The following is a 24,152-nucleotide window of genomic DNA, read 5'->3' on the forward strand; positions in this document are numbered from 1 at the left end:
ATTTAGCAACAGAAGAAGGAGCTGAATTGAACGTGAGGGCTGACTGCTGCAAACTGCCTGCTTCTGGTTACAAGCTCAAGAAATCAAGCGAAATAACATGCAAAGCTTAGCTTATCCCATCTAAGCCAGTGAGCAAGTCAGGCTTAGTGGGTTATTTGATGATATTTGATTCTCCTTCTCTATGAATAACATCTGCAAATATGCTGAGTCTCTTTGGAATTGGTTTTGGTTTAAAAGAATTTGTTATTTAGAGCATTTCAATAAGTCACTCCCTGCCTTGCTGTTTGGCTGGTCACAGTGTCACGTTTGAGCCTTCCCATCCCCTGCCTCAAGAATCATCGACCTCATAATAATCAGGTGTTTGTTATGGAAGCTTCCAAAGGCCATGGGAGAAAGCACTGATGCCATAAGCCCACTGCTGAGGGTTAGAAATGAGGATGATGCTAAAGCAGGGGAAAAAGATAAAATTAAATAAAGAAAAACACCTGATTTCTGAAACTCCACTGGCTATGTTTAGATGTCTCAGCAGCTGCCAGCTCAGTTCTAGGCTACTTCACATGTGCATCCTGCCTTGTGTCAGTGCACCCACATGTGCACCCACAGCAGCACCTTGCTGCTGTGGCAAGGCCAGGGACACTGGCTGTGTTAAGCCCTCCAGACATCCCAAAAAGTCCTTCCTGAACAGCCATGCCTGGTCCTTCTAGGAAGGAGCTCAGGCAGAACTGTTTGTCTTTTTCACCCCAGTCAAGCCACAGGTGGGTGATGCTAGAAAAATGAGTGGCCACCAGACCTTGACTCCATCAGCTCCATCACACCTTACCTCCAACATCTCCATCATACATCTTGAGGGCTCCTGCAACTGCCACCCAAAGCAGAGTGACAGAAAGCTTTCTTCTCTGTCTCAGGATAATAATGTAAAAGGCCATCCTGGGACAGAGCAGAGGAACATCAAACCTAGTGTCTTCTCTCCAAAAAAGAACAGCAGTGATGTGGTCAGATGAATGTAGGAACGTGGTAAGCAATCAGTGATGCTACCCCAGAATATTCTTCACACTGTCAGCACTGTATGGCTTTATAAACCCAGTTCTGTGCATTGCATTTGACACCTTTTGATGAATTTATTAACCATGACATTTTCTCATGGTCCTTCAAACCTACACAGTCTTGACACCCTGGAGGTGCTGTATCAAGGAGATGCACACCTTAACTACAATCCCATAGAGAATCACCTTCTTTAATTCATCCTCAACCCAATCTTGCTGAGTTTTCTGCTTCCTGGTTCTCATCCTGGAAGAAAGAGGGAAGGCCTGATCTCCCCATAATGATCTGACCCTGCGGTGTCCTGCCACCCCACCCTGAGTCACCTCTCACAGAGGCTGCAAGAGCTGTCCCTCATCAACCAGCCTGAGACTATATGGCCATGTCCGCTAGGCTGGACACTAAGTTTGGGATTGGGAATGATCTAGACACAAGCTCAAAGAGAGTCTCCTGACTGGTAAGGACTTAAGCCTCACCCAGGCAGTGTGGCTTAACTCATCAGTGCCCACAAAGAGTGGAGGTACCCAAGTGCCATGCACAAGAGCCAGCAGCATGGCAGCAGGTGGAGCAGACAGTACCTCAGCCTCTGAATGTGTTTAGGCAGACAGCAGTGTTTTGCAACAACAATTTTTTAACAATTTGCCCACCCTTACCTCCTCTTTCTTTCCAGACTTTAAGGTAAGCAACCTTAAAAGCAGCTCCAGAAGTGGGCAGGGACTAAAAAAGAAAGTCCCAGGAAAAGCATCTGGGCAGGGAGAGGTGGGAGGGAGGCACATGCCCATACCCACCATCACCAGCCTGCCTGAAAAGAGAACTAATATAATTTGTGTGGGATTTTCCTCCCCCTCCCGCAGATCAAAAGGACAGCAGCAATGCAATCTGCTGTTTGTGTAGGAAATGTGTCAGAAGAAGGAAGGAGGGGATACACATGGGAACATCTGCTCTAAGAAGCCACTTGAAAATTAACCATTTAGGTCCTGATCCAGGGAGCACCTGCCTAGAGTTAAGCCTCAGTGACACCAGGGTTGTGCATGTTCATGGCACCTAATGCAAAGTCCTGGAGGAGGATGAGGGTGATGAGCAGTTCTCCCTCAGACTGGGCTCACGTTGGCAGAGTGGAGCCTTTGCTGGTGCTGCTGGGCAGGTACATGCAGGCTCACTCTGATGGCTCTGCTGAAGATGTGGCAAGAGCTGTGGCTGGCCAGAGTTCTGCATCTCCATTGAGGCACACCTGGACAAGTGCAAGATTTGCTCCCTGAGTCACTGGTGCCAAGAGCAGGGCACGGGGGAGACAGGACTTTTTATCTCATTTGTCTGTCAGGCTTTAAGCACCAAACTCCTCCCTTCTACTGCTCTACTCGTTGTTCTCTCCCTTTTTCTGCAACAGCTGGACCTGGCAGCCCACAGAAGAAGGAGAAAATTAAAGGTGGGAGTAGCACATCTGTCTGTGACTATTAGAAGTGCCCTGATCACTCACAGCCACCCTTTGTGACCTTTGCACAAAAACTTGTCACTGGAATAAAGTATTTGCTGACCTGGCCTTGTAACACAACCACACGTAAAGATAAGTACAGTGGAGAAACAGAAAAGTAAAAAAAAAAAAAAAAAAAGGAAAAGGTCGAATACTTTCTTCCTTCTGCGTATAAAATTAAAAATTTCACATTGTCCCAGTGCAACGGGGTTGAGCACAAAAGGGAAAAAACAGCCCTTTGTTGTTCTAGGCCAGGTGCCAGAACAACTTGTGTGAGTTTGTGCTGGCAGCCGTGAGCTCCGGCCGAGGGTCTGCAGAGCCGGCACCCCCGACCCTTCCTCCAGGCCACTGAGTCACCTTCCTGCCAGCCCCCTGCCACCCTGAACATCCCAGGCACTTCAGCAGAGGTTGCTTTTTTGTTGTTGTTTGTTCATTTGTGTGGTGTGTCCTGTAAGACGTGTTCCATGGATGTCATTTACTATCCAGGGTGGCATAGGAAAGACTGCTGCCTCTGTGAAAACATCAACCTTAACCCGGTTTTGGACACAGTCCAACAAATCCTTTACCCAGAGAAATACTTCTACACAAGTATTTAAGTCAACAGGAATCCTTGCATGAGTAAAGGATTGTGGGATTTAGCCTTTACCCGTCTTATTTTTCCAGTAAACAAAATGTACTTTTTTTGCCATTTTTATCCTTTTACTGTTCCTTGGTGTTCACTTATTTCCCCAGAGTTCTGTATGGTTCCAAACATAATTTACCTTGCAATCCTTTCTTTCTCATCTCTGCGCTATATAAATTTTGCTACTTTTGCCCACCTTACCTGTATACATGAACCAAATGGACAATCTGATCTCCAAATTAGGAGAGAGGAATTGTTTGGGTTTCAGCTTCTGCATAAGAGCCGACCTTCTCAGTATTGACTTCACATCAAATGCAGTGCTGGAAGAGCTGGGGAAATTGAAGTAAATCTCAGTAACCAAATTTTTAAAAATTCCTCTTTAACTATATTTTTGCTAGAACTGATCTTAAAAGGACCTCTGCTTTCCTTTTCTGTCCCTGCCTTCTTAGGAGTCTGGTCTAAATTCATGTAGTCACAAATCCTCTCCCATATTCATCACTAAGATGCAGCAGAGAGCATGAGAGTATCCTGATTACAAAGGTGTAGTTTGAACGTTGTTCTGGACTAGAGCTGGAGGCTATCTCTACTTCACTCAGCTAAAAGTAAGTACTTAGCCTTTTGGACTATGGAATTAAAGGCAGGCATGAGCAGCAGCACATCACACCATGTACACTGCTGGCAACAAAAACCTGGGGTCCTACAATCACCCCAGCCCAATGGACCTCCTAGGCACATCAATAAGTCTGAGTCATGAAGGTCAAACAAAAAAGGGAGGTGCAAAAACCACGGGGTTTTGGCCCACTGCTACTTCTGTAACTCCCCCAGTCCATTTAGTTTTACTTTTAGTTTAGCCCCTTCTTTGTCTTCTGCAAAGGAGCCTTTCATTGTCGTGCCAGCTTCTGCAAAACCCCTTTTTGTCTACAGATGGGCACCAGCACCATTTCTACAGCAGTGCTCCGTTCATCCCACTGTGCTGTGACCAGGGGACATCCTACCAGCGACACCCGCAGGTCCCCAGCAGGTGATCACCATTCCAGGTTGTTCCCTTCACTCATTAACTGTTATGGGCTGGCCTCCAGGTTAAGTGTGGTGCTGAGTGTCTTTTGCTCTTTAGCAAGTGTCACCAGGTTCACCAGGTGAGACAGACACTTTGCAAAAGCATCGGGAGTATATCTTAACGAGCCGGTATTTTTTTCCCAAAGCTTTGTACATCTTCTGACATCTCTACCATCCCACTTTATTTCCAAGAGCAAACTACTGAAATCCCTCTCCTCCCTGGGTGCAGGTGGAGCTCAGGCTGGTCGCTGTGTTGCAAGAGGAACTCGGTAATGTGATAGCCTGGATCTCAGACTGCAGCCTGAACTTCCTGATGCACTGAAGTCTGTTGCTTTGTTGTGAAGCCATGATGCAGGAGCAAACTGTTGAATACACGAGAACAGGCTCTAAAATCAAAACTCTTCCACAGGCAGGGGTCTACCTGCATCTAAATTCAAACTTACTCAGGTTTCAGTGAGTCTGTTCCCCCTCACTGCACCTTCACCTCAGTACTAAGTGCTCATCCTCCCACAGACCCAGTCGGGTGATCAGCCTCAGGTATCCAACTCTGCAGCCACATTCTGAAGCTTAATGTTATTCACATCTTTCAGTGATTCATTAAAGCAGGACTTACACTGAAAGTCTAATTAAGACTGAAGTCCCATATTCATTTCCAGAGCAGTAAAAGGCAAGTTATGTAAACTCACAGCAAGTAATTCTTCTTTTACCAGAAGAGCAACATAAAAGCATAAAATGCATCCATAGGCAAAACAGTAAAAGAGGGGAGTGAAGGTTCTGGCAGACAATACATAAGAGAAGGAAGTCTAGAAAGACATTTTTATTTGCATTTCTTACATGACATTCTCTGGACTTCCCCTCCACCTGGAATATATCAGAGGGAAGTGGAGCAACCAGTGTGATGGCTACTGTACAGCCCTAAGACAAAAGCAGCTCATTTTGACTAGAAAAATGGTTTGTCTTGCTCTCCTCGTGCCCAGCCTCCCATTTCTCTCTCCACACCTGGAGCTGGGCTGCTCTCAGAGGCACAGGTTTTGAATTCAGGCTCCCTAAGGAGTCAAGCAGAGACAGCCCACTGAGCCCAGCTTCTCTCTGCGCAGAGCTCCCTGAGTCACCCCAAAATCCTTCCTATCCAGTGTCACCAAAATCTTCATCCCAGCTCCTCTGACTACACTGTGAGCAACATCAAGGCAAGGTTGAGGCACAGGAAAGAGCAGGACTTGCCTTTGCTGAAAGGGCCAGCACAAAAAGGATACAAGGGTGAGGGAAGAGGAAAACATCCTAGGAGGCCAAGGAATAGGGTTGGAAGATGACACCACTGTGAGCACTCCAAGTTACAGAGGGTCTTGGAGGAAGGAACAGGCAGCTTGGTTTTGATTCAGTACCTAAAGAAAGGATAAAAGAATAGTAGAGGTGATTGCTTTAGCTCTGGGGAGGTGTGGGAAGGGCAGGAGTGGCTGTCACCGACTGACATTGTAGCAAGGACAGTCTGAACTGTGGAACAGGGAGGTTTTAGTATGGGCAATGGAGAAAAGTGAGATGTTTGGGATTTTCTTATTTTAACAGGCATCTGGAATACTTGCTTGTTTGCACTCAGTCTAGGTTGATTTGGAAACCCCATGGAAAAGCAAAATAGAAGCCTGGTATTAAATACCCCACATGTGAGAAAAGACAGAGTCTTTTATGCCCTGAGATTGCTGATTTATCTAATGAGGAACCCAACACTTGTTCCAAGAACACATTCTGCCAACCCCACAAGACCCAGGAGAGGAATGGATCCTGCTTAAGAGACCTTTTGCAAATAGTGGGATAAATATGCCAGATCTCTGCCTTACAATGCTCAAGGCTGTAGTTGTGGTAACACATTGATTTGTCCTGGGATGAAGTGTTTTCTGGGGAACTGCTGCAAAAGTTGTATGAGAACATCTTTACAATGAAAGTCCTTTATTCTAGGTTATATTTTTTGCTTAGCAAGTATTTTCATCCTGAGGTTTCCCAGTCCTAATCTAGCAAAACACTTCTGCAATATTAAGGTCTCTTCTGGGAGTTACCAAAATGAAGTGCATTGTTAACATGGTGCATTATTTGCTTACAAATAGAGCAACGCCAATTAAATTCTCTCCTTTAATAAGAAATTAGTAACTCTACACTGGACCCTTACTGAGGATACAGCAGTTTCTGTTTTAAAGACTTTTGTCTGGGTTTGATAAATTTTATGTCTGGTCCCAAAGCAGACACCAATTTTGTCTCTTACTGTCCACTGATATTTATGGTCTTTCACTGTCCTTCTTTATATATCCTTCTACAAACTTCTATACACCTGTTATTTTATAATGTGGGTTCTCAGATTCCTTCCTGGGCATTGATAAATAAATAAAACAAATATTAAAAAGGAAGGAACCTGCTTAATTTTATTTCAATTTTAAAATTAATTTGGCAAAGAAAACCCAAGCAGTGTTAAAATACAGTTGCTAGGGTGATGAACAAGAGTGAAAGAGGAAAAAAAACTCTAAAAGAGGAGTGTGCTTTGTCAGTGCCATGCAAATTTCCTTCACCATTGCAAAGCAAGAAGCATGATCTCTTCACTGAAAAAGCAATGGCTTTATAAAGGCTGAAAAGGTACCTTCATTTACCATTTCTAGAAAAACAGAACACAGCAGACTGTAAAAAAACCCAAACAACCAGAAGCTAAGGGTTAGAAAAGCTGAGTGAAACTATAGGAGATGAATAACAGAGTGAAAGCTGCCTCCCAGATGCTGACAGGGGAGCCAAGGTACAGGTGTGATATTAAATGCCTGGCTGGCTCGGACAGGGATGTTGCAAGCTCTCACTGCAGAGTCGAATGTGACCTGTGCCAGTGGTACCTCTGCAGAGTCCTTTTTGATTTGAATGCCTGCTCCTAGATTGATGCAGCCTTATTGACAGCCACGTTATGGCAAATAGAACAATATGTAATTTATACATGCAGCTTAGTGCCACCAGCCTCTCCATTTGCTAGGATGATTTGACAATGGCCCTGGCTGCTCCAATATATACTCACAAATACTGCAGCACACGCAGGGTCTCGTTATCGGGGAGAAATCAGCAGGACAGCCATAAAACAAATACAACTCACATAAGCACACTGCTGAGGAGACTGTCTGCAATATATGCTCTGATTAATGTCTGGAATGGCAGCAGTGCAAGTTAATGCTTTCTGGAGTCTTGGATGACATGCTTGAAAAGATCTTTGGGAAAGTCGTGCCCACTTTTATGACTTGACTGCAAACTGAGCAACCCCCCCAAATGCTGACCTTGGATTTGACTGCAGGGTAAGTGCTGGAGGAGATTGCTAATTGGGGAAGTCCCGTGGATGCCAAGGGCAGCTCCTTGTCTTACCACCAGCAGGTCTGCATCTTTTGGGGTTAAATTCCTCCCTGTTTCACAGCAGCGAAAGAAGCATTCGGTCCTTCTAATGCTCGCTGCTGTCTGCAAGGGATAAAACAGCCTTTGAAAAAGTTTGGAAGAACTTCTGCAAATAAACCTCACTATGACCAATGCACTTAAAATAGCTTCAATCCTGCAAGTATTAGACAGTCTCAGGCCCTGACTCTCCCTCTGAAATACAACTGGACTATCACAAAGAAGATGACCTATTAAAAATGAAAAAGAACATAAAAGCACTGAAATCATGTAGAAACAAACACAAAGAGGCTTCTGCCCAATGCGGTGAGAGAGAAAACAATTAAATCGCATGAAAAACCTGTTGCTACCACTTCTGCATCTGGCCAACAAAGAGGGCTAGAGAGGCCCCACTCAGTAAATACCTACTCTTGTTGGATCAAAGGGGTAAGAATGGAAGCGAGTCCTCAGGCTTTATGGACCTGATCCAGTTGGTTTTTCTACTAATTTCTGTGGGCTTTGGCTGGTGTCCAGGCAGCAAAACCAACCAGGAACAGGGCTAGCCTTGCCTGGCAAGTGGAAGCCCTGCCAGCACCACTGATTTTTACTCTCTCTGCCCTAAAGCTGGGCTTTCTGCTCAACTCTGGAAAGCTCCATAGGCAGCAAAAGTCTCGTTGGAGCCCAGGAGAGTTTCAGCCAGACCCAGGAATGCACACAGCTGCACAAGGATGCTGAACATAGTCACTCCCAACAGCTTCCATCAGCCCCCATCCACATTCAGCCATCCTGCTGTTTGGTGGCACAGTGGTTGTGATCTCCTCCGAGCACAGGCACCGGCCACAAAGCTCAGTATTGGCCAAGCAGCTCTGCCTGGCTCTGCTCCACTGAGGAAGGACTGAAAACAGAGCCTTCTCTGGGCTTGGTGGGAGGGGAGCCCTCAGCCTGAGAAGGGCTCAGGGGCCAGGGAAAGGAAAGCAGATCGTTTGCTCACCCTGTCGTGCTCTCACGAGGGCTGTCAGAAACACAGGAGCTCCCAGAATAAAGTTTCTGGGGCAGTTCTTCCTGTTGCCTTGCTTCCAGTAATGACTTTGTGCTTGTTTACATTAGCGAGTTGTACTACCAGTATTTTATACAGCCGTCGCTAAATCAGTACAACACCTGTATTGTACCCAGCGTTGCCTTGGTGTGAAGGTGAGTATAGTATGTCTGAGTCCTGAAAAAGCAAGCCAGCAACATGCCAAATGGATACTTAGAGGAAATGGGAATGCTGTTGTATTTTCTGACACTTCAAACCCGATAATGACCACAGACTTACTGTGAAATTGTAATTGGCTTCCTAAAAATGAGACTCTGCTAGATTGTAGACAATTACACCGAACATATAGCGCCCAAATAGGAATTAAGACCTTGGTTCTTTTTGTAATCTTGTTTTTTCCCAATTTATTTATTAAAGGGGAGAGGGTAACGTGAATTATTACTTACACAAAACAAGGTATTTCTGCCAAGAAGCCTAATTCATATGAGTACAAAATTCTGCCTAATATTTCCAATGTACAAAGACAACAAAACTCCACAAGTTAGCAAATCCACAGAGTAACTTCATGGAGATTGCACTTGCATTTTGGGGAAGAAATTGCTCCAGTTTTGGTGGAGCCTGTGACTGCAGGATGACACTGTCTTTAAACAGACAGAGCTCGCCAGTCCTGTCTACCATGGTGGACAAATAGATAAAGCTCTCAGCTTTACTGAATGGTGGCAGATTTAACCCCAGGACCTTTAACTCTTTTGCTGAAGCTGGGCACCTCCACATTCTGAGCTGGAGTTTTCCAATTTGAACCTTACAGCAGGTATTACCAAATACGGCTACTCTGAGAAGGGCTTTGTGACAATGCAATCATTAATGCTCAAACCCACCCAAATATCCGGGCATGCACTGCCAATGGAGTTAAACAGTTGAGGTTTGTGGAAGAAAAGTGGCGTTGGTGATGCAGACCCCAGCTCCTGTGACAAAGAGCCTTAATATATCAGAGATCCAAATTAAATTAGATTAAATCCAAATCAAACCTGATGTTTTAAGGGACTAATGCTACCATTGTAGAAAAATATGGGGAAAATGGATTCATTTAAAAAAAAAGTTGCTATTTTGCAGATATTACAATCTAGGCAAAGCAACCTAGAGGAAGGAAAGGGAAAGGAGTTTCCCTGCTGTACTTGTTGGAGACTAAAGCACAGTCTGGAGACTCCAGCTGGCACCACGCACGGCGTTAGGAGGGGAGCTCTGAAGTGGCCCCGGTGCTCCGCTACCCCTCCACTCCCCCTCACCCACCAGCACTCTCACATTCATCCCTCAAAACGTCAACATCCACCTCGACCCGGAGCCTCAACCCCCAGCCCCCTGCCTCCCCTCCGGGCGCTGCTGCAGCCCCGAGGCTCTGGGACAAGCCAGAGCCGCGACATCCCGGGCAGCTCTCCGCGGGGTCGGAGCGGCACCGGGGCTCCGGCAGCCGCAGCTTCCCAGCGGGTTTCGGCCGCGTCTGCCGGGTCCGACCGGGCTGGGAACCCCGGCGGGAACCCCGCGCCCCCTCCTCGCAGGGCGCTTACTTTTGATGCGATTACAGCTAATTAAAATTTAAAATTCAAATCAACTACAGAAAAGGTCATCTTGAGAAATCCGTCGGCATTTGGTATTTATCAGCTGGCGCGCAACTACAGACAAACCCGGGGTGTGTGTCTGTGTGTGTGTCTGTGTGTCGGGGGGGCAGCGCCGCGCCCCTCGCCCCAGCCCCGCGGCGGGGCCGGCTCCGCGGAGCTCCCGCGGCCGCGCTGCCCCGGCCCCGCGCTCCGCGGCACGTCGGGCTGCAGCGGGCGGGCGGGCGGGCGCGCCCTGTCCGCGGCGGCGCAGCGGAGTTGGGAGCGGGACGGCGGCGCTGCCAATGCAGCGGCCGGGAGGGGAGGGCGGCAGCAGCAGCAGCAGCGGCGGCAGCAGCAGGAGGAGGAGGAGGAGGAGGAGGAGGAGGAGGAGGAGGCGGCCAGGGGGAGGGCGCAGCCGGCAGCGCGCACCGGCCGGCGGCGGCGGGGCTGGCCGGGGCGGCGGGGCCATTGTGTGCTCCAGACGGGGACACGGCCGCTCGCCACCGCACCCTCGCCCGCACCCGCGGCTCGCAGCAGCGAAAGTATCGCGAGAGCGGCCGGCGAACAACCTGCTCCGCCACAGCCCCGCGCCGCGCCCGCGGAGCGCCCGCGCCGCCGCCGCGCACATGCGGACGCCGAGCGCCGCCGCCGCCCGCCGGTGAGTAACGCGGGGGGACCCGCGGAGCGGGGAAGCGCGGGGGGGACTCGCCGCCACGCCACACCCCGGCGGGGGAAAGTCCTCCCCGCAAAGTTGGGGAGCGCGGGTGTGAAAGGGGGAGATCCCAGAAGCGGCTCCGCGGTGCTTCCCCTTGCCGGCCCCCCCAGCGCTGCGCGGAGCCGGGCACCGGCGAAGGTCACAGCGGCGGGCTGCGGGGAGCAACTTTGCGGCGGGAGGTGGGGTCCGGGCTGGGGGCTGGTGGTGGCGAGAGTGTCGGAGAGGGGGGGCGGGCTCGGGGCAAGTTTGTGGGATTTAATCGCGGGCTATAAATGGGGCTGCTGGAACTTTAAAAGGCAGCAAGCTGTGGTTGGCTGGTAGCGAGATTTGGAGTAACATATGGCATTAAAAGGCGCACAGCTGGAGGTAGCATTTCCATCGCAGTGAAGTCAGAGCAGCTGACTCTCCAGCTTGCGGTGTAATTAGCAAACCGAGCACTCCTCCTTCCCTCCCTCCTCCTCCCTCCCGCCTGCCTCTCTCTCTCTCCCCCTCCCTCCCTCCCGCCGCGCCTCGGTCGCACTCGCACCGCGCTCCCTCCTGCCCGCCCGGCTCCGCGCCCGCGGCCGGCCCCGCCGCGCCCCGCGGAAGGTAAGCGCCTGGCCGCGGCACGCAGCCGGCTGCAGCCTCCGTCCTGCCCTCCCGCTGGCCTTCCGCCGCGTATTTTCCTCCTTGCCGTTTAATAACTTCAAGGGAAACTTTTTTTTTTTCCCTCCCCCCTTTATCCCCCCCGCCCTTTTCGCGTGCGGGGGCCGGGGCCTCTCGCCCCCCTCCCCGCAGAGCCGCCGCTCCCCCAGCGCCAGCCGCCGCTGTTTTGTTGTGTTTCGGTGCATAACGACTGAGGATAAAGTTTAAATGTGCGTGTGTGTGTGTGTGCGTGCGTGACGCGGGGAATATGCTTTATTAAAAGATGCCCCAAGTTAGTGTTGCTGGGAAGACAGCCTGGGAGTTGATGCTTTTTTTCTTTTCGGGGGTGTGTGTGCGCTTTCTTCTGCATAATTTTATTAAAGTGCTTAGTGGGAGAAACAAAGGTTGGAGGGGCTGCTGCTTTACTAGCTTTTGTTTACTTACAATCAAGTTTTTCCTGTTCGGAGCAGGTGCGAAAGGATGAGAAACATGTTGTGTTGGTGTTTTTTTTTTTTCCCTCCCCCCCCCTTAATAAAACTATTACAGACAATTAACAGTAAATGTTATCTCCAAGGCTGTTTCTTTGGCTTGGGTTACCAAAAAGCCGATCTGTTTGTTACAGCTGCTAGGAGGCTTTAGTTTACAGTAGCATTCAAGTTTTTCCTGTTTTGAACAGGTTATGAAGGAAGAATGGAGTTTCCAGACCATAGCCGCCAGTTGCTGCAGTGTCTGAGTCAGCAGCGTCACCAGGGCTTCCTGTGTGACTGTACTGTTTTAGTTGGAGAAGCTCAATTCAGAGCTCACAGAGCCGTTCTTGCCTCTTGCAGTATGTACTTCCATCTTTTCTACAGGGACCAGTTAGACAAAAGGGATATTGTGCATCTGAACAGTGACATTGTCACAGCCCCTGCCTTCAGCCTGCTGCTCGAATTCATGTACGAGGGAAAGCTGGAATTCAACAGTCTCCCAGTGGAAGATGTGCTGGCTGCGGCGAGCTACCTTCACATGTATGACATTGTGAAAGTCTGCAAGGGCAAGTTGAAAGATAAAGAATTATGTTCGGAAGAGAAGATTAATGATGAGGCGGCTAGTTTGGAGAAAGCGGAGCATTTTCTAGATGCCGGAGTGCCCCTGGTCCATGAGTTTGACCCAGGAAACAAACAAAAATTCAGCGTTGCAGAATACGAGAGAGCAGCAGGCAAAGAAAAGGTCAGCAGTCACCCCGCCTGGTCCTCTGATCACATAAGTGTCAGCTCTGTGCCGACAGAGGCAGAACCGTGCGCCGCAGCAGCTGGAAAAACAAAGGCTAATGTCAATAGTTCCACAGGACCTTTGTCCCAAAGGTCTGTTAACCATCCCCTGGCTTCGAGTGATGTGGACTGCGCGCTGGATTTGTCTTTCAAGCCCGTGCCGGGGAGAGATTCCTTACACCCCTCCTATGTCTTTGGACAGCTGGCTTCCGACAGCCAGCAGCAGGGTACCGAGCCACTTGTTAAAGATGAACAAGACTTGCTGTCAGATCAGGAGGACAGCGAAGCCAGGAGTCCAGAGAGTCAGCATTTTGGGAATTCAGCCAAAAGCCTAGTGACAGGGTTAGGACACATGTTCGCCGGGAATGGCAGCTCTCATGCCCGAGAGGAGGATATAGATCAAGAGCGAGACGAGAGCGAGGATGACATGGATTCGTCGGACATCTCCTCGGGCGTCCTCGTGCCTCCCGGGCATATCTGCATTTGTCCCCTCTGTAGCAAGGTGTTCCCGAGCCCACACATCCTTCAGCTGCACCTGAGCTCTCACTTCCGTGACAAGGACGGCTCCCGGACCCGCCTGTCCCCCGACGGGTCAGTCCCCACTTGCACCCTGTGCGGAAAGACTTTTTCCTGCATGTACACGCTCAAGAGGCACGAGAGGACTCACTCGGGGGAGAAGCCCTACACCTGCGGCCAGTGCGGGAAGAGCTTCCAGTATTCCCACAACCTGAGCCGCCACGCGGTCGTGCACACCAGGGAGAAACCCCACGGGTGCAAGTGGTGCGAGAGACGCTTCACGCAGTCCGGGGATCTCTACAGACATATCCGCAAATTTCATTGTGGCCTTGTAAAGTCCTTGGTTGTTTGAGATGTGTGACTTCTGTTTTGTTTCGTTTGGTTTTTTTTTTTTTTTTTAGTATCTACAACCCCCCCCCCCCAACCCTTTTAAAACAAAACAGGGGAAAAAAAACAAAAGGCAGCATCTGAATTTTAATTTTGTTTTTCTCCTTCCTTTCTTTTATTTTGTTTTGGTGATATTCACTTCAGGTATATGATCTTGAAAAGATGCAGCGGTATACACTCCAGAGGCCTTTTAATGCAATCCTTCCACCTCTCCACCTCCCCCCTTCCCCTGCCACCCTGCCTAGCACAGTCCTTTAGGTCTTCTCTTGTGCACCCATGTTACATTATTAATGTGAAATGATCTTAAGTAATTCTGCAATGATTTAGCATCAGTTTTCACACTGGAAGTACTTGCTTTGTGGTCAGGGTTTTGTTTGTTTGGGTTTTCTTTTCCTTTTTTTTTAACCTTTTTTTTTTTTGAAAAAAGATTATCAGCACATTCTGGAGAAAAATTTGGCTTCCATTAAGCTCCCCAAATGCCCTCTGTGTGTTGCAGAGAAACATCTGAAGAGATGAACTATGATTTAAATACATTTTGGTGTAGAGAAACCTGTCCACACATTACAGAGTGAGCAGATGTACTTTTATTTCATAGAGCTAGATGAGACATTGAATTGGCCTAAATTTTAAAGGGGTTGAGGATTCCTGGCTGCATCTTTGGTACTGGTCATTTTTTATTCTCTTAATTCCATTAATACGGTTCTGCAGTTGGTCCTAAAATCTAAATGAGAAGTTTTTGCCTTGGGACTTGACTTAAATTTTCCCTTCCCACCCATCCTCCTCACTGGGTTGACCTGCTGAAAAGCTGCTTTTGAGCATAAAACGTGGATGGAAAAACACCTTCTGTCTGCAGCGTAGTCACTCCCAAAATGTTGAAGGATGCATGCTAGGACATACAAAAAGATTGTATAATATGTGAATATTTTCATTCCCATATCTGCATCCAGAGGCTGCTCCCATCACCCTTGGAGGGGACAGCACCTACAGAGTGGCCAAATACCCCTCCTGATCCCAGGTTTCTGGGGCTTCCTAGTTCAAGGTAACTCATGCCGTGGGCATTAGGAGATGCCCTGCTGTCTTGCCCGAAAAGTTTGCTGCCATGCTAAAACCAGCAACATGAATCGATGTTTTATTTTATTTTATTTTTATGAAGTTGGCAATTCCCTCTGAGCCAAATTGTGTGCAATTTCTGGTGTTCCCGAGAGGCAGCATGAAGATGAACCGCTGGAGGGAAAGCGTGGCCTGACTTCTTCCCCAAGTCCCACCTTTTCAGGGGAAGTTGTTGGGGGTAATGGTTTTTTTTTTTAGTTTGTCTGTAAACTGAGGCTGCCTGTAACTATAGCCAGTTTTACTCCAGATAATTCAGTTTCTTGCCTACTAGATCATCGTTTGGTCTGTGCATGTCGGTGGATATCACTTTGTTCCCTTCCAGTCAAATTAACCATTCAAGGTACATGTACATGGGACTGAAATGTAATAGTAATAATAATATCTGAGGGGTGTGAATGTCCTTCTGCTGCATTAGCATTGCTTCACCAGCTTTCTTGACACTCCTGGAGTTGTTTGGTGAAACTTAAGCGTGTGTTTTGAAATGAATTTGAAGCACTGATTTAGATTATTTTTAAAAGTTGTGCTTGAAATACTGTATTGCATCTTATGAAGAAAAACCTTCCCAATGCCTTTCCCCCTCTGGTCCAAAAACTGAGCACTACCTACATAAATAATATGGGATTGAATTTTTTTTTTTTTTAAATAAGTACTTCCTCTTTAAGGAAAATCAGGATATACTTGTTACAGCCTCTTATTATTCATCTCTTAAACTATGAATGTACATGTAATGTGAAATTTTGCTTTTATTTATAGTTTTGGGGTTTGTTTTCAGTTTAATTTCTCAACTGTAAAATATTTTTGCTGAACCTGTTACATATGAAAGTTGTGGGAGAGTACTGTATCTTGAACATAAGTGGCTTTGGTACTGTGGTCTTATTCTACTTAATCAGTTTTTTCTTTTTTTTTTTTTTTTCTTTTTTTATTATTGCTGTGATTGGAAATAGCACTGAACAAAATCTAGTAAAATTAAGTTATTTTTCTTTCTACTAAAATTAAGTTATTTTTTTCTCCTGAAGATACTTGATATAGTATTTATTAGATTTTTTTGTTTTGTTTTTGAAGTGGAATTATTACTGTTAATCTATTTCAAAACTAGTTAATTTACACTTTAAATTTTATAACAATGGGTTTTGCATGTTGAGCAACATGTAAAGAGTTTAATGTAGAGTCAGCATTACTGAAGCTGGTAATCTTAATTTTGCATTCTTGTGACACTTTTGTTTGCATTTCAGTCTTCAATTACTGTTTGTTTTTATTTTTTTTTAGAAAATCATAAAATAGGATGTGCCATAAGAACATCATTAGCGTATGGAGCAGGGAAAAGTTGAAACAAGTTTTTGTCTGATCTTAGTATAGAAATAATTCATTAAACTGATGCTATGAGCATGCTCTGTGCTGCAGTGAATATGGGGCAAAAGTTGTTTTTGTTTTGTTTTTTTTTTTTAAATAAGAAAAAAAAAAAAGACTTTCTCATCCTTGACTACATCATGAACACACTGTTCTCATAGTCCGGTATTTGTGTTCCCACTCCTCTTAGCTTGAATTTCTAAAGTAAAGAAATGTTTGCACTTATTTTTGTTCTTAAGGTGACTTTTTTTGGCTGTTTCTCTGTGTGTCTCTTATTTTAAGTTGGAATAGCTCGGAGCATGTTTTCAAAATGGTTCATGGCTCTATGGAGAAGTACTAAAACATGGCACACTTAACGCTTGTCTCTTCATAAACTATTTCTCTGTGGGGCAGTTGCTGTCTCCATAGGGAACAGTCCTGCTCTGCATTTTAAACACTGGATTTGTCTTCGACTACAAACAAATACTGTGAAGTTAATGTAAAAAAAAAAAAAATCATTGATATTTTTAATTGTTTTTAATCTTGGTGCAGTTCAGATTAAATATGTATATTTAAAGACACTAATTTTTGTGGGAGAGTTTTATAGTATACAGTATGTAGAAAAGCTATTGGAATGGAATATATTTTATAAAAATGTTCTATCACTGTTTTATAGTGAACTATTTTTCCTTCAGTGTTAGTGTAATACTGTTAGTCTAGATACGACAATCGCAGGAAGAGTGATTCAGGCTACTGTTAGCGCTTAGTTTTGCGTGGAGTTCTGTTTGCAACTGTATTGGTATGTGCTGTACAATGTGACAATCGTGACTAGGATTGTTGTCTTTATAAATTTACATGAAATAAAACGTGCTAGAATTGTAAGCTTTGAGCTTCCTCCCCCCTTTAGCAGAAGGGGTGTGGTGTTTGCCATTTTTTATGATGTATTAATAATGATTACTTTAATTGCAAGTACTTTATAATTTGCCACTTTAAAAAAATTTATTGCAATATACTCTAATAATGTCTTTCTTTTTCAGGGCCATCTGGAATTTTAGGCGTGTAAGGAGCTGCCATGTCTCAGTCAGAGCCTGACTGAACATTTCCTTAGTGACTGGGCTGGACCTAACCCAGCCCCACTTCTGCATTTTGACCAGGGCTTTTGGGGCTGTTTTGGGGCTCAGTGCTGCCTGGATGCCCTGGGGGAGCTGTGGGCCAGCCCTGTCCCAGGTGATGCTGGTGGTGGCCAGGTGACAAACCTGTGAGCACAGGGGTGACGTGGTGTGTGAGGACAGCCCAGCACCCTCAGGCTGACCCAGCACAGTGCTGGCTAACTGGCATGAGAGCGTTCCTTGAGTGCAGAATCTCTGAGCTCTGACCCACTCCTAACACCTGCCTTAATCTTTGGGCTGAGTTTAGCAGGAGCTGGGACTGGGAGGGAGAAGGCACGAGCTGTCCCTGCTGGCTGCTGCTCAGGGGAGGTTTGCACCTGCACCATGAGCGCTGTGTCTTGTGTTTCTTAATTATTTGGAAGCAAAAGATCCTGGCAGAGTGGGACTGCCTCAGAGTGGTGCTGGTTAAAGGATGAGCAGGTTATAGTTAATGCTGGTGTGGAGGCACAGCTACCACTCCCCTCCTGCTACCACGGAGCAGTTTCTTCGCAATCATCTCAAAATAGGTGGGTATTTCTTGCCTTCAAGCATGTGTCCTTCCTTAGAGATCCTGTGCCTAAATCCCCATCTGTGGGGAGGGCTGAAAGCTGCTGAAGATGCGTGGTGATCTGCTGCAATGTGGTGAAGTGTTAAAAACTATAAATATATATATTTTTTTTAGTTTTGGGGTTTTTTTTTCTAATTTCTACTGCTGAGAGTTAGGTGTCCCTGCAGCAGCTTATTTGTGGCACTCTGTTTCTAGACTTTTCTGCTGTTGTGGATTCAAAGGTGTTTTATATTGCCCTTGCCCCCCTAAAAATTAAATAGATTTGCCCAAATCTGAGTGTGGTGCTGGGGAAGGGGGAGGCAAAAGGCTTTTCTTTGAGAGAGAGGTTGCTCAGAAAGAAGCAAGCTTGAAGCTAAACCTGGGAGGTGGATGGCTTGCAAACAGGCTATAAATAACCGTGAGTAGATTGAGGAGAGCAGCCCACATCTCCTCTGGCATGGGCATGCTGTGCCCATTTTCTTTGTTGATAGCAATTGCTAATGTGAATTCTGGCACTCCAAATCCCGATGCCTGTTGTTCTGATAACATAATTAAATCTTAGGAATGTGAAATATAAAAAGCTTTGAGAAGAAACCAGGCCACTAAGTGGATACTGGGAAGGGGGTGTGTGCAGGCTGTGGATGTACCAAATAAGCAATGGGTTTGCTCTGGGCAGGATTCCCTGCCTGCCAGCTCTTGGCCACATTGGGAGTGATCCTACGACCTACAGGAAAGGGGGTGACCCCCCAGGAGCATCTGCTGTCCTAATCCCATGCTGCAAGGGCTGTCATCTTCCAGGATTACAGCTTGTGATGGGCTCCTTAGGTTGGCAGGGGTCACCTGTGCCCATGCCAGCAGCTTGGGCTCGTGCTGCCCTTGCAAAGCCTGGTTCTCCTTGGGATGAGTGCTGGGAAATGGTTTTGTTTATTTTTAGATTTTGTTTTGAAATCTTAAGTGCCTTCTGGAAGTGGTCTGGTAGGCACAGAGGTGGCTGTGGCTATCTGGGTGCATCTGGCCATGTGTCACCAAATGCTGCTGTGCAGCTGAAGACCACAGAGAAGTGGCTTTTTCCTGGCTTAGGTGGTGGGATCTGGGTTTGGACCAAGTGCCTCCAAAGCGTGAGGAGAGTTCGTGCTGACCCATAAGAGTGTCCCTGGCACTGTTGAATTCTACATTGTGGGGAAGCACTGTGAGGATGGATCTTATTCATTGCTTTAACTGATTAAATTCTTGTATGAATTTAGCGAGAGAGGTCCCCCACGAGAAGTAGTTGGGGTAGAGGGATCTTTGTGTTATTGCCCAGCTGCTTGGCAGTACTGTCACCTTCCAGTTTCTACTGTGCTCGAGGTCAGCTCGTGCCACCCTGAGCCTCGCTTGCCCACGAGTCTTTCTGCGCCGTTGTGCTGAGCAAGGTGAACAGCAGAACATGAACAGCAGCTGTTTTCTGAGGGAATCAATGGCAGGTGTGACCCAGCAAAAACAGCCTATGTAGGACAAAGCTGGGCTCAGGTGACATGGAGTCAAGCCTACGGTGCAGTTGGTGTGTGAAAACGCCTTGTCCTGGGAGGAGGAGGAGGAATCGTGAGCGGAGCTGCGACCGACTGCCTGGAGAGCACGTTATCTCAAGTGACTGGGTGTGTTGTGCCAGGGACACCCAGCTGGAAGTGCTGCAGGTTGTGCAGCCATGTCTCCTGACAATCAGACCAAGGGATCCCACGTTCTTACTTTTCAGAGGTGGGATGCCAAGTGCTTTCCAGGCAGGCACCCTCTATGTATGTGCTTTAGCCCTCCGCTCTTCCTGACATGCTCTTTTCATCCCAATAAAAAAGAAAATTAAAATTAAAAATTGCTGTTTAACAGGAGGAGAGTGAGCAAACACCTTGACTATTGTTACCTGTTTCCTGTTTGTTCTTCTTTTTTGTACAGCTGCTTGCTTCTGTGCACAGCTGGCTCCCCTGCCCTTTCAAAATGATCTGTTGCGGGAAACTGAAGTATTTGCCAACCTCGCTCTAAAAACCCCCTAAAACAACAAAAACCCGCCAACATCTCCTAAATCCTTCTTAATGTTCTTTGGCCTCCAAGACATCAGTCTCCTCTGTACCCCACCCCAGCTGGAGGAGCTTGGTTCAGGCATGGATGGAGGCTGATGCTCCCACCAGCAAAGCAACCTGGGCCTGCCAGTGCTGCCAGCATTTCCCAGTGGCAGAGTGGGCTCTGGCATCCCAGTGGGTTTTGAAGGCTTTTCCCAAGGGGGGTTTCAAACAATGTATGTTGTAGATGTCAGGATAGAATTTCTAGGAAATTGACGTTCTCAGTCTTAATAACATAGGAATTTGGGAAAACAAAAGTTCAAATGCCGACCTTATCCACAGGTTACTTATCCCTGGGGATAACTCAGCCCACACACTAGGTACTCTCTGTTCCCCAACCTTCTTTATCTCTTTCTCTCTTCTGTGCTATCCAGGTGGTGTTACGAGCCATCTGCTGCAGTGATTCAGCAGAATCCATTTAGCGCTTTCCCAGAGAGGCCGGCATCTGCCAGGCAAGGGGGAGACCGTAGGGAAGCCCGGCACATCTGCCACCGTGTCTGCGAGCAGGGCCGGGGTCAGCCCCAGCCCCCGCGGGGCGCTGCGAGAGCCCCGCCGGCTTCACCCTGCTCCTCGGGGCTCGTCTGGCTCGGCCCGGCTGGTTAATTATCAAATGCCGATTTGGCTTTGGGAGGGAAGAACTTCCCTTGCACTTTGTGATGTTCTGCGGTGTCTGGCTGGCGCTTGGCAGGCACTGGACTTCCTGGCTGGCACAGGATGGGAAGGAGACAGTGCCATTTTCGTTCCCAAGGTCGTGCTGAGAGTGCTTGGACTGAAAAGCACCAGAGTATAAAGCTCTCCAAGGTGGGGGCAGTAAGGGGATGAGTTCCCCTGTGGGGCCATAAAGCTCCAGTCCAGCAGGATTTTACAGGAGAAATGCTGTGCGGGACAGGAGGGGGACAGAAAGGGTGATGCCAGTTCTGCCTTGGGTATCACAAATTCCTTGGGGTAAGAATTTGCCTTGGGGTAATTTGCCTTGCCTTTTGCCTTCTCTTTGAGTGTGAGAATCACTCGAATTTTACCCTGGGATGGGGGGAGATGATCTTTCAGATAACATGAAGAATTTCATTAGCAGTGCTGACTTTCCAACCTATTGGTAAGAGTCAAGAAATGCTTGGCAGGGACTGCCAGCAAATACTGAGTCAGTATAAAAAGTAACTACCTGGCAACGTGTTTTCAGTGCCTGTGTGCATTTGAGCCTCTGGCAGGAAACATAATAGGTCTTGTGTTCAAAAATCCATCACATCTGTGCAATAGGTTGTGGCAATGAGCACTGAAAGAGGACCAGGAACATTAAATTTCTCATGTACTGGAAGATGTTTTTAGCTCGTGGAGGACCAGTGACATTTGGAGAAGCAGAAGCTGCTCTCTTTCTGGCTCTGTAAATTTTAGTAGACTAGGAGTAGTCACATTGACTGGGGTTTCAACCCTTCTGATGTCTAATCAGCTGTCAGAAGAAGCTGCTTTACTTTTAATCATTTCCTCTGAGAAGTTTTTATACATCTAACAGTTTTGTTTCTGAAAATGTTTTGTAAGCAAAACCTTTCACCATGTCTCTGTCAAAGGATGTGCACAAAATCCTTGGCACAAGAGGGGAAAGGACCTTGTCTGGGATCTGGTCTGCCCTGCTCCTGGTGACGGGCAACTTGCCATTAGTTTTACCTGAGGAATACGTGTCCAACCTGCTTGTAGGAACCTCCTTGGGCAGTCTGTCACGATGCTCGCCTCTCCCTTGGCTTAGAAAGCCTTTTTTCTCACCCTAATATCTACTGCAGGTCACATGCTCTGATGTTTTAGCTTTTTAGGTGGATAAAGAGGCAGGCTCCACTGTCAGTGTGATGCCTGAGATGTAAAAATGGTCTGTGCGGGGATCTGACCCAGTTTATAAACTAGACCTGGATGCAGTCTTGGGCAAAGCAGCTGAACAGCAGAACGAGCTTATTCTGAAGCCCCCTGGGTGTTTTATTTCACAGCCAGGAAGATCCAGGAGGCCCCAGGGCATAAGCTGCTGTCTGTAGGTGGCCAGCATGAGAAACAGGCTGTTGGGTTAGTGCCTGCACAAGTGCCTTCAATAAAACATGCAAGAGTAAGGCTGCATTTGTTCTTCAGGACACTCTCAGGGACTGACCCTCACTTGGCCAGCAGCAGGCTGAGTTCTTCTGGGCCTTGTCCTAGGCTTTTGCTTAAGGTAGAATTTTGATCTCTTTTTAATGAACACAATTTAAATTTTTAGAGGTGTAGAGGGGAAACCCCAAGCGAGATTGCCTTCCCTTTCTTGCAGCCTTCAAACTGATCATCTGGTTCTGACTTCAGAAATAACCTCATTAGCCTCTTACTAATGAAAGTAATTTCTCTTGCATTAATTCAAAACGAGGATATTCAGATGGAGCATGCTAGGAAAAGGGGGACAGGGACCAGGTGACACCAGGGGTTATTAACCTTGTGAGACCTATTGGGCTGGGGCTGCACCAGTGTGGGACCGTGTAGCCTGTGGTGGTGTTGGCAAGTGAATGAGGTAGTGAACGTGAGGATCATTCCTGCCTTTGGCCTGGTAAGATCTGAATGCTTCAGCTGGCAAAGAGTGTGGTGGAGAAACTCACTGCTGGATGGAAAAGGATCTGGGGCTGCTGGGGGAGTGCAGAGAAGCACCTGGTCCGTGAGACCTGGTGCTGTAAGTGCCCATATCTCTGCTCTGCCTCGGGCTGGTGGAAGGGTGAAGCAGGATTAATCAGTCCTAATCAGTCACCCCCTGGTCTGGGCAGCACTTTGTCTCCTGGCGCTTCTCCTACACCTGGCAGAAAACCCTCCAGCTCCATGCCTCTCAGGGAGTGTGAGAATCTTCCTTAAGCTCAAGTTTACCCAGGGGACGGAGTTGTGCTTTAGGTCTGGAGCAGGTCTGAGGGAGCTCTGTTGAGCCACTCAGCTGAAATCCAATCCTAGTTTCATTGCCATGAAAGTGGAGCACTGAATTCCATCCAGCTCCATGTATCCAGAGGTGGTAGAGCCCCAAGCACTTGATATGGTCTTGTCTGGACCTTTTTGAAGCTGGGGAAGGAAAGGAGAGGAAGTCAGTGATGCCATTCAGTGCAATAAGCTGGGATAGCAGCCCTTGCCCTGCAGGGATCCCCTCCTGCAAGGGCAAGGCTTGTCCAAAGAGAGAGAGAACAGCCAGGCTCTGCACCCACTGGGTGAGGACAGTTTTGGGGAGGTCACAGTCTGAGGCTGCAGACTTGAACACAAAAGGTGTGATCATTTTCAGAGCAAAGAACAGGGCTCTGACCCTGAAATCATGGTGATAGTGCAGCTGCTTCTTGTTGCTTGTGTAACAGGACTGAGGGGCTCTGGCTCCCAGCAGCCCCAGATTCCAGCAGGGCAGAGAAGCTGCAATACTTCCAAAGGCTTCATTTAACTTCTCACCATCAGCAGAATCAGAAACACTTCTTTCCCCTGATATTAGGCTAAAAAGTCACCCGTGACTTCCAACAAAAAAAAAGCCACCTGTTTTATTGGGCTCAGGTTTTTTTAGCCTTGCTGCTTGTAAAACCAGAATTTAAAAGATCAGACAACACTTTGTTCTACAGTATTTTCAAACATCAAAAGATGACAAAACTTACTGAGCACTGCTCTGAAGTTAGGTATGAGCTCAGTGGTGTTCACTGTGCCTCCAGTAGCATTCTGGCAAGTTCTTGCAGTGCTTTGTGTTCACCTTCAAATCAGAAATTCTAGCTTTTTGTTTCATTTATTTCAAGCCCAACAAAAAATGTCAACTGCTTTTGGAATACAGACACTTAGGAGATTTATCTTGGAAATTATTTTCCAAAACATCCCTTTTTGTGTGTGTTTTTCTCTGTTTATTGGGTCTTCAGGGTATGCAATGTGGCTGTGCACAGCTGATGGAGAACAGGGGAGTGTGGGGAGGTATCAGGAATGTAACTACACAACCCGAACTTGTCCCCCAGGATGATTTCATGCACAGTCATGATATCTGGATCTCTTAATTCTCCTCTCAAGTTGACATATCTAACAGCCTTTTTGCTAAAATGCCAGGGTTGGGAGTTTCCCTGGGAGAGCCTGTCTCCACATCATGACCTGGCACAAACTCCTTTAGCTTTTACAACTGTGTTGTGTTAAAGGGTTCTGTGGAAGGAAAATAGATGTAGTGAGAGCTCTTACTCCATGGCTGGCTTCTGGCACTGCAGCAAAAGCTGACTGATTCAGTCGGTTTCAAAAAATGGGTTGAAGTCTG

At 47.2% G+C, this 24,152-nt stretch overlaps 1 protein-coding gene and 1 long non-coding RNA gene across 4 annotated transcripts; one reads left to right on the plus strand and one right to left on the minus strand.

Annotated features, from left to right (window-relative positions):
• Positions 1-612: 612 nt before the first annotated feature.
• On the minus strand, positions 613-10,376 carry LOC132329393 (uncharacterized). 2 transcript variants are annotated; one of them, XR_009487053.1, is made up of 4 exons: positions 10,215-10,376; positions 7,478-7,652; positions 3,333-3,460; positions 613-2,269 (listed from the first exon to the last, which is right to left on the minus strand). It is a non-coding gene; the product is annotated as an uncharacterized LOC132329393 (long non-coding RNA). The 2 variants fall into 2 exon arrangements; XR_009487054.1 differs by lacking the exon at positions 10,215-10,376 and adding an exon at positions 8,557-8,737.
• A 268-nt stretch (positions 10,377-10,644) lies between these two features.
• Positions 10,645-17,006, plus strand: ZBTB42 (zinc finger and BTB domain containing 42). Of its 2 annotated transcripts, none has more exons than XM_059850455.1 (2): positions 10,645-10,854; positions 12,212-17,006. In XM_059850455.1, the coding sequence occupies exon 2, from the start codon at positions 12,226-12,228 to the stop codon at positions 13,651-13,653; it is 1,428 nt and encodes a 475-aa protein (XP_059706438.1). In that variant the 5' UTR covers positions 10,645-10,854; positions 12,212-12,225; the 3' UTR covers positions 13,654-17,006. The 2 variants fall into 2 exon arrangements, with proteins under 2 accessions (XP_059706438.1, XP_059706437.1); XM_059850454.1 differs by lacking the exon at positions 10,645-10,854 and adding an exon at positions 11,405-11,499.
• Positions 17,007-24,152: the final 7,146 nt, after the last annotated feature.

The sequence above is a fragment of the Haemorhous mexicanus genome, chromosome 6, assembly GCF_027477595.1.
Source record: "Haemorhous mexicanus isolate bHaeMex1 chromosome 6, bHaeMex1.pri, whole genome shotgun sequence".
Taxonomy (NCBI): Eukaryota; Metazoa; Chordata; class Aves; order Passeriformes; family Fringillidae; genus Haemorhous; species Haemorhous mexicanus.